The sequence below is a fragment of the Cyclopterus lumpus genome, chromosome 5 (assembly GCF_009769545.1).
Source record: "Cyclopterus lumpus isolate fCycLum1 chromosome 5, fCycLum1.pri, whole genome shotgun sequence".
NCBI lineage: Eukaryota > Metazoa > Chordata > Actinopteri > Perciformes > Cyclopteridae > Cyclopterus > Cyclopterus lumpus.
This window is the reverse complement of record NC_046970.1, coordinates 25,832,723-25,850,222: the sequence shown is the minus strand read 5'-3', so window position 1 is coordinate 25,850,222 and position 17,500 is coordinate 25,832,723. Positions and strand designations below refer to the sequence as shown.

The window sequence follows — 17,500 nt, the reverse complement described above, 5'->3', positions numbered from 1 at the left end:
AGGGTTTTGGGGGTGTTGAGGGTTTTGAGGGTGTTGAGGGTGTTGAGGGTTTTGAGGGTGTTGAGGGTGTTGAGGGTTTTGAGGGTGTTGAGGGTGTTGAGGGTTTTGAGGGTTTTGGGGGTGTTGAGGGTTTTGGGGGTGTTGAGGGTGTTGAGGGTTTTGAGGGTTCGGTGAACGACGTCTTCAGCGACGTCCTCATGTCAACACGGTCAGTGAGTGTTGTGCCACCATCTGAATGAATATGATGCTATGAATCGATCAATAGAAGCATCAGAAATCAGTTTTAATAAAGCAACAGAGGCGGCTTCACGGGGTCCGAAAGGAGCAATAAAGATATGATGTCATGTCTCCATAAAATAAGTCGTTGAGATTAAATCACAATAACTGCTGGCTCTCTTTTTAAACATCTGTCACGCTCCAGAAGGAGTTATGACGTTATGAATGTGGTCAAACGTGCTTCGTGGTTCTCTGGAGTTCTCTGTGTTTGTTGTTCAGAGAGGATCTGAACCACATCACAACAACAACAACCCGATGCGTCCGTAATCCTGACATCATGTCATCATCTCCTGTTAATCCTCCACTTCATCAGCATGTGTTCATTTGTTCTGGACAGGACCCTCAGATTATTCATGTTCTCACATGTGAACATGAGGCTTGATGAGGAGTTCATCCCAAAAGCAGAAGAACAACACGTCCTCCTGACCAGATGAACACTGTTTACACGCTGTCCTTGTGTCCTAGTGTCCTAGTGTCCTTGTGTCCTAGTGTCCATGTGTCCATGTGTCCTAGTGTCCTAGTGTCCATGTGTCCTTGTGTCCTAGTATCCATGTGTCCATCTGTCCATGTGTCCTAGTGTCCATGTGTCCATGTGTCCATGTGTCCTAGTGTCCTAGTGTCCATGTGTCCTTGTGTCCTAGTATCCATGTGTCCATCTGTCCATGTGTCCTAGTGTCCATGTGTCCATGTGTCCATGTGTCCATGTGTCCTAGTGTCCTAGTGTCCATGTGTCCTAGTGTCCTAGTGTCCATGTGTCCTTGTGTCCTAGTGTCCATGTGTCCTTGTGTCCTAGTGTCCATGTGTCCTTGTGTCCTAGTGTCCATGTAGCCATGTGTCCATGTGTCCTAGTGTCCTAGTGTCCTAGTGTCCATGTGTCCATGTGTCCTAGTGTCCTTGTGTCCATGTGTCCATGTGTCCTTGTCTCCATATGTCCTTGTGTCCTTGTGACCTTGTGTCCTAGTATACATGTAATCATGTGTCCTTGTGTCCTAGTGTGCTTGTGTCCTTTTCTCCATGTGTCCTTGTGTCCTTGTGTCCATGTGTCCTTGTGTCCTAGTGTCCATGTGTCCTTGTGTCCTAGTGTCCTTGTGTCCTTGTGTCCTAGTGTCCATGTGTCCTTGTGTCCTTGTCTCCATATGTCCTTGTGTCCTAGTGTCCTTGTGTCCATGTGTCCTTGTGTCCTTGTGACCATGTGTCCTTGTGTCCTTGTGTCCTAGTATCCATGTAATCATGTGTCCTTGTGTCCTAGTGTCCTTGTGTCCTTTTCTCCATGTGTCCTAGTGTCCTTGTGTCCATGTGTCCTTGTCTCCATGTGTCCTTGTGTCTTTGTGTCCTAGTGTCCATGTAATCATGTATCCTTGTGTCCTAGTGTCCTTGTCTCCATGTGTCCTTGTGTCCTTGTGTCCTAGTGTCCATGTAATCATGTATCCTTGTGTCCTAGTGTCCTTGTCTCCATGTGTCCTTGTGTCCTTGTGTCCTAGTGTCCATGTAATCATGTATCCTTGTGTCCTAGTGTCCTTGTCTCCATGTGTCTTTGTGTCTTTGTGTCCTAGTGTCCATGTAATCATGTGTCTTTGTGTCCTTGTGTCCATGTGTCCTTGTGTCCTTGTGTCCTTGTGACCATGTGACTCACACACATACGCACACACGATGAATGATGCTCAGGTCCTGTTAGCGTCCCGTGGAGGTTCTCAGTGAGTCATAGAAGACATTCACAAGTATTTACACACATTCTCACACACACACACACACATTCACACACACACACACACACACACACACACACACACACACACACACACACGCATGTGAGTGATAAGGTTTTGAATAAAATGTCAGCTTCTAATTGCATTTCTTTGTTCAGGTAATTTGATCTGCTGCTCAGACGGAGTCTTAATCAACACCTGTGTGTGTGTGTGTGTGTGTGTCTCTGTCTGTCTGTCTGTCTGTCTGTCTGTCTGTCTGTCTGTCTGTCTGTCTGTCTGTCTGTCTGTCTGTCTGTCTGTCTGTGTGTGTGTGTGTGTGTGTGTGTGTGTGTGTGTGTGTGTGTGTGTGTGTGTGTGTGTGTGTGTGTGTATGTGTGTGTGTGTGTGTGTGTGTGTGCGTGTCTGTGTCTGTGTGTGGGGGGGTGTCATTGATAACTTTAAATATATACATAGAAGTATATATATATATATATTTACATATATATATATACACAATACATTTATATATTTCTATTATGGACACAAAGAGTAAATATATGTACGTTTATGATGACAACCTGCAGAGTAAAGTTCAGAGGTCACATCCAGAGCAGAATGAGGAGGAGTTGTGAAACACAGATAATAATTATAAGTGATGCACACACACACACACACACACACACACACACACACTCGAACATATACACACACACACACACTTTTTTTAACACGTTGCAGTCAGTTGTCCCTCCTGGTATCGCCTGTCTCCTTCTTAACATTTACAACAATTCTCACCTCTTTTTCCTTCTCCCCAGTCACGTTAGGTCTGTTTAAAGACGTGTGTGTGTGTGTGTTTCTGTGTGTGTGTGTGTGTATGAGTGTGAGTGTGTGTTTGTAAATGTTTCTGACAAGATGTCAGACACCTCTTCTCAAAGATGTGTAAAAGCTGCTCTCTTCCTGAAAACACACACACACACACACTTTCTCACACAGATACACACATACACACACATGCACACACACTTACATACACACACACATACAGAAACACACACACACACACACACACACACACAGAAACACACACATTGGATCCTAAATGTAACGTAAACCACCGAGTGGCGATTTTAGGGTCATTGGTCCATTGGAGCCTCTGATCACATGACCAAATGTAACCTAATCAATCCACCAGGTTGTTAAATAAATACTGACAGATATTAAATATATACCATCAACATTTTAATATATACCATCAGATTTTAAACATATACCATCAGATATTAAATATATACCCTGAGACATTTTAAATATATGTACCTTTAGATATTAAATAGTGTTTTTAACACATGTTCACGTGTTGCATCAGAGACACCTAGTGGTGTAGAATGTAACTGCATCTTCGTTCTTTTGTCCCTCCTCTCTTGCCGTAGTTCGTTGATTCTGATTCTACATGAAAATATCTACGACGATATATATTCTGTGTTTTTACTGTTTTAGTTTAACCTTTGTGTTAGATGCTAATCGTGATGAGCATTTCTCCATTGACATCAATGTTAAAAATAGCTTGAACGCTAACTGGTCAGGCGAGTCTAATGTTAATGGATACTTACCTTTTCTGGCATAATAGCGCTGTGCAGATAAATTAATAATAATATATATATTATTATTATCATCTCTATGTGACGTTTGTGATCCTGAGACGGTTCTCCTCTCCCAGTGGCTGATGGGTAATGCTGTTCTCTGTGAATGAGATTATTAAGAAACATAACTTCTGTTATGATGTGAAATAAATGATATTGTATCAAACCAACAGTATTATTTACTCATACATTATTATATATATTGATGTATATACATTGTGATCTCTCTACAGTACCCGCCTCAGTGCCCATGGAGTCTCTACAGAATTCGCCTTATGAAGAGAAGATCTTCATTCAATGGAAAGCTCCCAACGAGACCAACGGGGTCATCACTCTCTACGAGGTCAGTCAGAGACGTTAACACATTCATAGATTAACACATTAACACTTAGAGATAGAGTAAGGAGATGAGTTTCCTCCTTAGGGCTCAGCCTTAGAGATAGGGTAAGGAGATGAGTTTCCTCCTTAGGGCTCAGCCTTAGAGATAGGTTAAGGAGATGAGTTTCCTCCTTAGGGCTCAGCCTTAGAGATAGGGTAAGGAGATGAGTTTCCTCCTTAGGGCTCAGCCTTAGAGATAGGTTAAGGAGCTGAGTTTCCTCCTTAGGGCTCAGTCTTAGAGATAGGTTAAGGAGATGAGTTTCCTCCTTAGGGCTCAGCCTTAGAGATAGGGTAAGGAGATGAGTTTCCTCCTTAGGGCTCAGCCTTAGAGATAGGGTAAGGAGATGAGTTTCCTCTGTAGGACTCAGCCTTAGAGATAGGTTAAGGAGCTGAGTTTCCTCCTTAGGGCTCAGCCTTAGAGATAGGTTAAGGAGATGAGTTTCCTCCTTAGGGCTCAGCCTTAGAGATAGGGTAAGGAGATGAGTTTCCTCCTTAGGGCTCAGCCTTAGAGATAGGTTAAGGAGATGAGTTTCCTCTGTAGGGCTCAGCCTTAGAGATAGGTTAAGGAGATGAGTTTCCTCCTTAGGGCTCAGCCTTAGAGATAGGGTAAGGAGATGAGTTTCCTCCTTAGGGCTCAGCCTTAGAGATAGGGTAAGGAGATGAGTTTCCTCTGTAGGGCTCAGCCTTAGAGATAGGGTAAGGAGATGAGTTTCCTCCTTAGGGCTCAGCCTTAGAGATAGGGTGAGGAGATGAGTTTCCTCTGTAGGGCTCAGCCTTAGAGATAGGGTAAGGAGATGAGTTTCCTCCTTAGGGCTCAGCCTTAGAGATAGGGTAAGGAGATGAGTTTCCTCCTTAGGGCTCAGCCTTAGAGATAGGGTGAGGAGATGAGTTTCCTCCTTAGGGCTCAGCCTTAGAGATAGGGTGAGGAGATGAGTTTCCTCCTTAGGGCTCAGCCTTAGAGATAGGGTGAGGAGATGAGTTTCCTCTGTAGGGCTCAGCCTTAGAGATAGGGTAAGGAGATGAGGTTCCTCCTTAGGACTCAGCCTTAGAGATAGGGTAAGGAGATGAGTTTCCTCTGTAGGGCTCAGCCTTAGAGATAGGGTGAGGAGATGAGTTTCCTCTGTAGGGCTCAGCCTTAGAGATAGGGTGAGGAGATGAGTTTCCTCTGTAGGGCTCAGCCTTAGAGATAGGGTAAGGAGATGAGTTTCCTCCTTAGGGCTCAGCCTTAGAGATAGGTTAAGGAGATGAGGTTCCTCCTTAGGGCTCAGCCTTAGAGATAGGTTAAGGAGATGAGGTTCCTCCTTAGGGCTCAGCCTTAGAGATAGGGTAAGGAGATGAGTTTCCTCCGTAGGGGGGCTGGGCAATGATGTTCTGAAGGCCTTAAAGATGACTAGTTAGAAAAATGGTGAGAACTCTACTTGTCGTTATGTGGACCCCAATAAACGCCCACTTTCTGTGTTTTGTTATTATAGACTGTTGCTTTAACTGATCAAATCCTTCCAAAAATAATTATGCATGATGCCAGTCAAGGCTTAAACACATTTAGTGTCATACTATACAGTTTTAGACCATAAGGTATTGTACCTAGACCTCTTGATAAGCGTTCGCCCTGTGACCCACAGACCTGTGTTCACATCCAAGCCAGGAATCATTTCTTTTTTTACATTTAATTTACATGACGTTGTCTAGACTTCACGTAGAGACACATGATGCATGTATATGTTCACATTATCACAGCGCCACCTACTGGCTCAACTGGACTTGCTCGAATCTGCCCCAAACTTGTCGTGCTTGTTACAAGTCACGGCCTGAAGATATCAACAAGACTATTTTCCGTCATAGTCGAAGCGCCACCTACTGGCAAATCACCGGTGGTCGGACGTTTTAGGGCCGGTGTCCCCGACCTGGAACCACAGCTTGAACCACACTGCTGGACCTCAGAGACCTCCATCAGACCTGGAGCCACAGCTTGAACCACACTGCTGGACCTCCGAGACCTCCATCAGACCTGGAACCACAGCTTGAACCACACTGCTGGACCTCCGAGACCTCCATCAGACCTGGAGCCACAGCTTGAACCACACTGCTGGACCTCCGAGACCTCCATCAGACCTGGAACCACAGCTTGAACCACACTGCTGGACCTCCGAGACCTCCATCAGACCTGGAACCACAGCTTGAACCACACTGCTGGACCTCCGAGACCTCCATCAGACCTGGAACCACAGCTTGAACCACACTGCTGGACCTCCGAGACCTCCATCAGACCTGGAACCACAGCTTGAACCACACTGCTGGACCTCCGAGACCTCCATCAGACCTGGAACCACAGCTTGAACCACACTGCTGGACCTCCGAGACCTCCATCAGACCTGGAACCACAGCTTGAACCACACTGCTGGACCTCCGAGACCTCCATCAGACCTGGAACCACAGCTTGAACCACACTGTTCATCTATTCAACACATCGGTACAAAGCGCGGCTATTAGAGATAATTACTATAATTGCAGCTATTGAGGGATTAAAGCAGCGCATGCAGCATCTAAAGAGACGCCGTCCCCCTCGTGAGCCCGTCGCTGCTCAGGAAGCAGACCAGATGAAGCAGACCAGATGAAGTAGACCACATGAAGTAGACCTCGGACAAAGGAGAATAAAATGTACATCTTACGGCGTGATTACATGAATTCATCCTGTGTGCAAATATGATCCCTTCATCTCCGGCCTCCATTACTATAATTGCAGCTAATTACGGGATTAAAGGATCCATCTGGGTGAGATCTAAAGGGAGGCGCCCCCCCGGACCCCCCCACCACCTCCCGGCCTCATCATCTGAGAGAGGATGAATGATGGAGAGAGAGAGTCATGGACGATCAACAGGAATCGTGAACCAAACCGGGAAGAGAGATGATTGTTTCTATTCCGGAGGAAACGGTCACATTTCGAGTATTGATTATCATCCATATGGATTCATTGACAACTGAAGTTTAGGTTAATAAACTGATGTCATGTGACCTAAACCTGTTCAGGTAGTACGTGAGACATGGGACCTGACATGTGACCTGACATGTGACCTCTGACATGTGACCTATGTCATGTGACCTCTGACATGTGACCTATGTCATGTGACCTCTGACATTTGACCTGACATGTGACCTGACATGTGACCTCTGACATGTGACCTATGTCATGTGACCTCTGACATTTGACCTGACATGTGACCTGACATGTGACCTCTGACATGTGACCTATGTCATGTGACCTCTGACATGTGACCATGTCATGTGACCTCTGACATGTGACCTATGTCATGTGACCTCTGACATGTGACCATGTCATGTGACCTCTGACATGTGACCCTGTCATGTGACCTCTGACATGTGACCCTATCATGTGACCTCTGACATGTGACCCTGTCATGTGACCTCTGACATGTGACCTATGTCATGTGACCTCTGACATTTGACTTCTATCATGTGACCTCTGACATGTGACCCTGTCATGTGACCTCTGACATGTGACCTCTGACATGTGACCTATGTCATGTGACCTCTGTCATGTGACCTCTGACATGTGACCTCCAACATGTGACCCTGTCATGTGACCTCTGACATGTGACCTCCGACATGTGACCCTGTCACGTGACCTCTGGCAGCTCTTTATGGTGATAGTCCTTTCACCTGAACCGGGTGGTTTCATAACACCTTCATGATCTACCTGTCCAACACACTGAAGTGATCCTCGTACCTGTGCAGGTGTTCGCTGTGTGTGAGTAACATCCTCCTCTCGTAGTCATCAGTCACAGCTGCTCTCTTCTCCTCCCATTGGATGAGCAAAGCAATGACATCATCAGGTCATCAGTTCACTGACCGACAGCCAAAGACTCAAAGATGGTAAACTGCAGGAATGTGAAGAAATACCTGAATTATGTGTTAAGATCTGACTGTTATTACTATGGATCTATGGATCTATGGATCTATGGATCTGCAACCTTTCGTCAGCATGACCGGCGATGGTTTGACTTCCACCGCGCAGACGAAGGATGAGCAGCTCCTGTTTCCTGCGTATTGTTTTCCCTTCCTGTCGATAGCCGTCTATATTTAGCCGGCTGCCCTTGAGCCGCTGACCCCGTTTCCTGTGTCTCTGCCTGTGGCCTTCAGGGGGCAGCTAACCCTCACACACCTGTGTGTGCAGTGTGTTGTGATGCAGCCCTGTGTGTGTGTGTGTGTGTCTCTTTAAAAAGACACACACTACAACTTCCAGCCCTGTAGCCAATCAGGACTCCTCTCCAGTTTCTCTGGCCAATCACATGACCCCGAGAGCCCCACAAGCTCAAACCTACCAAGCAGCTCATCATGTAATATGATTTCTCATATTCCTCTTTTTATTCGTCCCTCTGCTCCCTCTCTTTGCTCCGCTCTCTCCTTTATGGCCTTTATTCTTCTCAGTACATGAACATGAGGAATATGATGCTCTCCTATCCACATCTCTCTAACCTCTGACTCCATGCTGGAGGAACACATCCACATGACCTTTGACCTGTGTAGACTCTTTGATGCGTTTGCGGTGGGCGTGGCTTTGATAATGAGGTGACGCCCACAGGAAGCTGGAGTTCTCCAAAGCTCCAGCTTCCTGTTGGTATCCTCCTCCCTTCTGATGGAGGCCTTGTGTATGTTGACCTCAGCGAGAACAACGCTGCGGCCTGGAAACCGAACCGGGAGCTAAAGAGAACAATAGAGATGCATTGTCTGTTTCTTTCTCCCGTTAGCTCATCGTATTGGGAACAATAGGGCCCGAATATCCTGTGTTCATGTGTTCATCAGTGTTCATGTGTTCATCAGTGTTCATGTGTTCATCAGTGTTCACATGTTCATCAGTGTTCACGTGTTCATCAGTGTTCATGTGTTCATCAGTGTTCATGTGTTCATCAGTGTTCATCAGTGTTCACGTGTTCATCAGTGTTCACATGTTCACGTGTTCATCAGTGTTCACATGTTCATGTGTTCATCAGTGTTCATCAGTGTTCACGTGTTCATCAGTGTTCACATGTTCATGTGTTCATCAGTGTTCATGTGTTCACGTGTTCATCAGTGTTCACGTGTTCATCAGTGTTCACATGTTCATGTGTTCATCAGTGTTCACGTGTTCATCAGTGTTCACGTGTTCATCAGTGTTCACATGTTCACGTGTTCATCAGTGTTCATGTGTTCATCAGTGTTCACATGTTCACGTGTTCATCAGTGTTCATGTGTTCATCAGTGTTCACGTGTTCATCAGTGTTCACATGTTCACGTGTTCATCAGTGTTCATGTGTTCATCAGTGTTCATGTGTTCATCAGTGGTCATGTGTTCATCAGTGTTCACATGTTCATCAGTGTTCATGTGTTCATCAGTGTTCATGTGTTCATCAGTGTTCACATGTTCATCAGTGTTCATGTGTTCATCAGTGTTCACGTGTTCATCAGTGTTCACGTGTTCATCAGTGTTCATGTGTTCATCAGTGTTCACGTGTTCATCAGTGTTCACATGTTCACGTATTCATCAGTGTTCATGTGTTCATCAGTGTTCATGTGTTCAGTGTTCATGTGTTCATCAGTGTTCATGTGTTCATCAGTGTTCACATGTTCATCAGTGTTCACGTGTTCACGTATTCATCAGTGTTCATGTGTTCATCAGTGTTCATGTGTTCAGTGTTCACATGTTCATCAGTGTTCATGTGTTCATCAGTGTTCACGTGTTCATCAGTGTTCACATGTTCACGTGTTCATCAGTGTTCACATGTTCATGTGTTCATCAGTGTTCATGTGTTCATCAGTGTTCATGTGTTCAGTGTTCATGTGTTCATCAGTGTTCATGTGTTCATCAGTGTTCATGTGTTCATCAGTGTTCACGTGTTCATCAGTGTTCACATGTTCACGTGTTCATCAGTGTTCACGTGTTCATCAGTGTTCACGTGTTCATGTGTTCACGTGTTCATCAGTGTTCACGTGTTCATCAGTGTTCATGTGTTCATCAGTGTTCACATGTTCACGTGTTCATCAGTGTTCATGTGTTCATCAGTGTTCACGTGTTCATCAGTGTTCATGTGTTCATCAGTGTTCACGTGTTCATCAGTGTTCATGTGTTCATCAGTGTTCATGTGTTCATCAGTGTTCACGTGTTCACGTGTTCATGTGTTCATCAGTGTTCACATGTTCACGTGTTCACATGTTCACGTGTTCACATGTTCACGTGTTCATCAGTGTTCACATGTTCACGTGTTCATCAGTGTTCACGTGTTCATCAGTGTTCATGTGTTCATCAGTGTTCACATGTTCACGTGTTCATCAGTGTTCATGTGTTCATTAGTGTTCATGTGTTCATCAGTGTTCATGTGTTCATCAGTGTTCACATGTTCACGTGTTCATTAGTGTTCATGTGTTCATCAGTGTTCATGTGTTCATCATTGAGCAGCAGCTGCTCTTCCTGAAGTGACGTCATGAACTCTTCAGGTGGAACTCTCTGATCTCCAGTAAATAAAAACTTACTTCAACAGAACAGATGAAGACGCTGCATATTTCTAATAAAACAAAACGCAGAGAATAAAAAATGGAGGATGACAAAACTGAATTGAAATAGCATTTCTTCAACAACGGAGCCTCGTAAACATTGTTTATTTCCATTAAACTTGGCTGTGGTTCAACACACACACACAGACACACACACACACACACACACACACACACACAGACACACACACAGACACACACACACACACACACACACACACACTGTGAGCACTGTGGTGTGTTTGATAAAGAGCTGCAAGGTAAAAGCTACGGCTACTCACCAACATCAATCACCTGCATGGACAAACACACGCAGTGTTATGTGCGCACACACACACACACACACACACACACACACACGCACACACACACAATGAAGCACCCTTTATAATGGAGTCAGGATAAATAAAAACATTTATGAACTAGAAGTAAACTTTATAAATTTTCTTTCTCTCTCTTTTCTCACACACACAAACACACAACACACACACACACACACCAATGAGTTATCCCTCACAGACTCGTACTCTATTACCCAAGATGCATTGCCCCACTGCATGCATGCCTTTTCATTGACCAATAAAACAACCTGAGCTTTATGGCTCTACCGATTCATAGCAGAGAGAGAGATGTTATTGTTTATATGAACGTCTGTTGCTTTAACATCTTTAATTCGTCTTCGTCTGAGCAAACTGCTCCTTTTTGTTTAAAGAGTTATAACACGTTCGTTATTACATCACATTTCATTTAGCTCCGTATACACAGCAATTATTAAGTCTGCTACTACAACATGAATATGAAGATAAGTGTCTTGCTCAAGGACACGTCGACCAGGGATTGAACCGCCGAGACGGACCCGCTAACCCCTGACCCACAGTCGCCGTTCAACGTATATAACATAATGATTCACATCGAGAGTAGGACCATGATGAAGAGGTTATGACTACCAAAAGTAACAATATTAATGATAATAAAAGCAGTAGGTTTCCAGATATAACCAGGAACAGGGTCCAGATAAAACCAGGACCCATGTAAACCTGTAAGGAAAGAAAGTACAACGACTCAGAGAGAGGAGCTCAGTTGGAGCTGAACCAGTCCTAACTAGACCTGAACCAGTCCTAACTAGACCTGAACCAGTCCTAACTAGACCTGAACCAGCCCTAACTATAGACCTGAACCAGTCCTAACTAGACCTGAACCAGCCCTAACTATAGACCTGAACCAGTCCTAACTATAGACCTGAACCAGTCCTAACTAGACCTGAACCAGTCCTAACTAGACCTGAACCAGCCCTAACTATAGACCTGAACCAGTCCTAACTAGACCTGAACCAGCCCTAACTATAGACCTGAACCAGTCCTAACTAGACCTGAACCAGTCCTAACTAGACCTGAACCAGCCCTAACTATAGACCTGAACCAGTCCTAACTAGACCTGAACCAGCCCTAACTATAGACCTGAACCAGTCCTAACTAGACCTGAACCAGTCCTAACTAGACCTGAACCAGCCCTAACTATAGACCTGAACCAGCCCTAACTATAAACCTGAACCAGTCCTAACTAGACCTGAACCAGCCCTAACTATAGACCTGAACCAGTCCTAACTAGACCTGAACCAGCCCTAACTATAGACCTGAACCAGCCCTAACTATAAACCTGAACCAGTCCTAACTAGACCTGAACCAGTCCTAACTAGACCTGAACCAGCCCTAACTATAGACCTGAACCAGTCCTAACTAGACCTGAACCAGCCCTAACTATAGACCTGAACCAGTCCTAACTAGACCTGAACCAGCCCTAACTATAGACCTGAACCAGTCCTAACTAGACCTGAACCAGTCCTAACTAGACCTGAACCAGCCCTAACTATAGACCTGAACCAGCCCTAACTATAAACCTGAACCAGTCCTAACTAGACCTGAACCAGCCCTAACTATAGACCTGAACCAGTCCTAACTAGACCTGAACCAGCCCTAACTATAGACCTGAACCAGCCCTAACTATAAACCTGAACCAGTCCTAACTAGACCTAAACCAGCCCTAACTATAGACCTGAACCAGTCCTAACTAGACCTGAACCAGTCCTAACTAGACCTGAACCAGTCCTAACTAGACCTGAACCAGCCCTAACTATAGACCTGAACCAGTCCTAACTAGACCTGAACCAGTCCTAACTAGACCTGAACCAGCCCTAACTATAGACCTGAACCAGCCCTAACTATAGACCTGAACCAGCCCTAACTATAGACCTGAACCAGTCCTAACTAGACCTGAACCAGTCCTAACTAGACCTGAACCAGCCCTAACTATAGACCTGAACCAGTCCTAACTAGACCTGAACCAGTCCTAACTAGACCTGAACCAGCCCTAACTATAGACCTGAACCAGCCCTAACTATAGACCTGAACCAGCCCTAACAAACCTGAACCAGTCCTAACTAGACCTGAACCAGTCCTATGACGTCCTATGACCTCACTTCTCACTACTACATTAGTGAGGTGAAGCAAAGTGAAGCAAAGTGAAGTAAAGTGAAGTAAAGTTAAGTAAAGTTAAGTAAAGTGAAGCAAAGTGAAGCAAAGTGAAGTAAAGTGAAGCAAAGTGAAGCAAAGTGAAGTAAAGTGAAGTAAAGTGAAGCAAAGTGAATTAAAGTGAATTAAAGTAAAGTGAAGTAAAGAAATGTTCCTCCTGTCCTCCTCCAGATCACCTACAAAGCGCTGAGCTCCTTGGACCCCAGCGCCGACCTCACGACCCAGAGGGGCCGGGTGTTCAAGCTGAGGAACGAGACCCACCACCTGTTCGTGGGCCTCGACCCGGGAACCACCTACTTCTTCACCATCAAAGCCTCCACCAACAAGGGCTTCGGCCCGCCCATCACCACCCGCATCTCCACCAAGATATCAGGTCACACTCCTCCTCATGCCGTGTGTTGATGTGACCTCTGTCTTTTCAGGATAAAGGAGGTGCTTATGAGGATAAAGGAGGTGCTTATGAGGATAAAGGAGGTGCTTGTGAGGATAAAGGAGGTCCTTATGAGGATAAAGGAGGTGCTTATTGTGAGGATAAAGGAGGTGCTTATGAGGATACAGGAGGTGCTTATAAGGATACAGAAGGTGCTTATGAGGATAAAGGAGGTGCTTATGAGGAGGTGCTTATGAGGATACAGGGGGTGCTTATGAGGATACAGAAAGTGCTTATGAGGATACAGGAGGTGCTTGTTATGAGGATACAGGAGGTGCTTATGAGGATAAAGGAGGTGCTTATGAGGATACAGGAGGTGCTTATGAGGATAAAGGAGGTGCTTATTGTGAGGATAAAGGAGGTGCTTATGAGGATACAGGAGGTGCTTATGAGGATAAAGGAGGTGCTTATTGTGAGGATAAAGGAGGTGCTTATGAGGATACAGGAGGTGCTTATGAGGATAAAGGAGGTGCTTATGAGGATACAGGAGGTGCTTATGAGGATAAAGGAGGTGCTTATGAGGATACAGGAGGTGCTTATGAGGATAAACAACTTATGTCGCAGAAAACGGTCAAACGTGTTGGTTAATTTCTTCACTGTCTCACCCTCTCTGTCTCTCCAACTCTGTCTCACGCTCTCTCTCTCTCACCCTCACTGTCTCACCCTCTCTCTCTCACCCTCTCTGTCTCTTCTTCTGTCTCACCCTCTCTCTCTCACCCTCACTGTCTCACCCTCTCTGTCTCTTCTTCTGTCTCACCCTCTCTGTCTCACCCTCTATATCTAACCTTCTCTGTCTCACCCTCTCTCTCACACCCTCTCTGTCCCTTCTTCTGTCTCACCCTCTCTGTCTCTCCAACTCTGTCTCACCCTCTCTTCTTCTCATGACATCATTGCCGCATGTCACATGACTCTTGAAGCTTCCCCTCGGGTAACGGGACCCGGAGTCTGTGTATGAATCCAAAAGACTGCTGATTGCACCGCGGAGGACTGAGTGTCCCCCCCCCCCCCCCCCCTGACTTTAACATGACCTTTCCACGGAGCCTCCATTTCTCCATCTTCCTTTCAAATCTACCAACATGTAGCGTTGAGGGAAGGAAACACATTACCTAGATGTCTCCCTCCAAATGTCACGCCGTCCCCAATCTTCATTATCTCATTCGGCGGCAGACGGATGAAGAGATTTCAATTAACGGCTGTGCAGACGGACAGAGATGGATGTCCACGGGCGGAGGGGAGAGGCCGCACCTTCAGCGTGAGGGCAGCAGGATGGGAAATTACATCTGGAGCGTGCATCCATCTTTTTATTGCTTTTAACGTCACGAGATAAGGTCACTGCCACGACACCATCCAGACGGGATTGTTGTTTTGTTTTTAAATATTTAAACACAAGCCTCGTGGTGACATCACTCACTGTGGTGGTGACATCACTCACTGTGGTTCCTGTGTCTCAGAGCCTCGTGATGACATCACTCACTGTGGTGGTGACATCACTCACTGTGGTTCCTGTGTCTCAGAGCCTCGTGATGACATCACTCACTGTGGTGGTGACATCACTCACTGTGGTTCCTGTGTCTCAGAGCCTCGTGGTGACATCACTCACTGTGGTGATGACATCACTCACTGTGGTTCCTCTGTCTCAGAGCCTCGTGATGACATCACTCACTGTTGTTCCTCTGTCTCAGAGCCTCGTGATGACATCACTCACTGTGGTGATGACATCACTCACTGTGGTTCCTGTGTCTCAGAGCCTCGTGATGACATCACTGACTGTGGTGATGACATCACTCACTGTGGTCGTGACATCACAGTTTTATGAATGATTGTCTGTCTTTTTGTCCACCAGCCCCGATGATGCCAGAGTACGAGTCTGAGGCTCCACTGAACGAGACAGAGACCACCATCACCATCCTGCTAAAGCCCGCCCACTCACGAGGAGCACCAATCAGGTACCTTCTCACCTGGCTCTGAGCTTTTTAGCTTTCATGTAACTTTCTATGTTCTACTTCTGTCTCTTCTCCTGTTATCCTCCTCTCCTCTCCTCCTCTCCTCACTCGTCTCCTCTTTCCAAATTGGTTTCTGTCCCTGTGCCATCGCGAAAGAGGCCGGACCAATAAGGTCAGGCCTTTGAGGCAGGAGGCACAGAGAAGGAGGCAGGGCCATTGGGAAGGAGGCCAGGTCCAATGGACCCTATGAGGTGGTAAGACACAAAGACTCCGGGGAGGAAGCAGAGTTAATAAGGTGCAATGGAGAGATGTAAATTCATCCATAAGGAGAGAGAGAAGAGGAGATAGGTGCTCAGTGTATCCTAAAACATCCCCCAGCAGCCTATAAGCCTATAGCAGCATATCAAGGGGCTGGACCAGGGCAAACCTGATTCAGCCCTAACTATAAGCACTATTAAAGAGGAAAGTCTTAAGTCTATTCTGGAATGAGGTGACTGTGTCTGCCTCCAGGACTGAAAGTGGAAGCTGGTTCCATAAAAGAGGAGCTTGATAACTGAAGGCTCTGGCTCCCATTCTACTTTTTAGGACTCTAGGAACCACAAGTAGCCCCACATTTAGTGAGCGCAGCTCTCTAGTGGGGCAATATGGTACTACAAGCTCCTTAAGATATGATGGTGCATCACCAATCAAGGCTTTGTAGGTGAGGAGAAGAATTTTAAATGTGATTCTTGATTTTACAGGGAGCCATCATCTATTCATCATGTATTCATCATCTATCCATCATGTATTCATCATGTATTCATCATGTATCCATCATGTTTTCATCATGTATTCATCATGTATTCATCATGTATCCATCATGTTTTCATCATCTATCCATCATGTATTCATCATGTATTCATCATGTTTTCATCATCTATCCATCATGTATTCATCATGTATTCATCATGTATTCATCATGTTTTCATCATCTATCGATCATGTATTCATCATGTATTCATCATGTTTTCATCATGTATTCATCATGTTTTCATCATCTATCCATCATGTATTCATCATGTATTCATCATGTTTTCATCATCTATCCATCATGTATTCATCATGTATTCATCATGTATCCATCATGTTTTCATCATGTATCCATCATGTATCCATCATCTATTCATCATGTATTCATCATGTATCCATCATGTTTTCATCATGTATTCATCATGTTGTCATCATGTATCCATCATGTTTTCATCATGTTTTCATCATGTTTTCAACATGTATTCATCATGTTTTCATGATGTTTTCATCATGTATCCATCATTTATTCATCATGCATTCATCATGTATTCATCATGTATTCATCATGTTTTCAACATGTATTCATCATGTATCCATCATGTATTCATCATGTATCCATCATGTATCCATCATGTATCCATCATGTTTTCATCATGTATTCAGCATGTATCCATCATGTATTCATCATGTTTTCAATATGTATTCATCATGTTTTCATCATGTATCCATCATGTATCCATCATGTTTTCATCATGTATTCATCATGTATTCATCATGTATCCATCATGCATTCATCATGTTTTCATCATGTATTCATCATGTATCCATCATGTATCCATCATGTTTTCATCATGTATTCATCATGTATCCATCATGTTTTCATCATGTTTTCATCATGTATTCATCATGTATTCATCATGTATCCATCATGTTTTCATCATGTATTCATCATGCATTCATCATGTATTCATCATGTATCCATCATGTATCCATCATGTTTTCATCATGTATTCATCATGCATTCATCATGTTTTCATCATGTATCCATCATGCATTCATCATGTATTCATCATGTATTCATCATGTATTCATCATGTATCCATCATGTTTTCATCATGTATCCATCATGTTTTCATCATGTATTCATCATGCATTCATCATGTTTTCAACATGTATTCATCATGTATCCATCATGTATCCATCATGTTTTCATCATGTATTCATCATGCATTCATCATGTTTTCATCATGTTTTCATCATGTATCCATCATGCATTCATCATGTA

General features: G+C 44.6%; 1 protein-coding gene across 1 annotated transcript in view; it reads left to right on the top strand.

The window, feature by feature from the left end:
• ptprt (protein tyrosine phosphatase receptor type T) overlaps positions 1-17,500 on the top strand; it is a 197,901-nt gene that overhangs the window by 94,305 nt on the left and 86,096 nt on the right. The window contains exons 11-13 of the mRNA XM_034533285.1: positions 3,835-3,944; positions 13,225-13,426; positions 15,327-15,429. Coding sequence (XP_034389176.1) covers positions 3,835-3,944; positions 13,225-13,426; positions 15,327-15,429 — 415 coding nt within the window. The remainder of the gene's footprint in view (positions 1-3,834; positions 3,945-13,224; positions 13,427-15,326; positions 15,430-17,500) is intronic.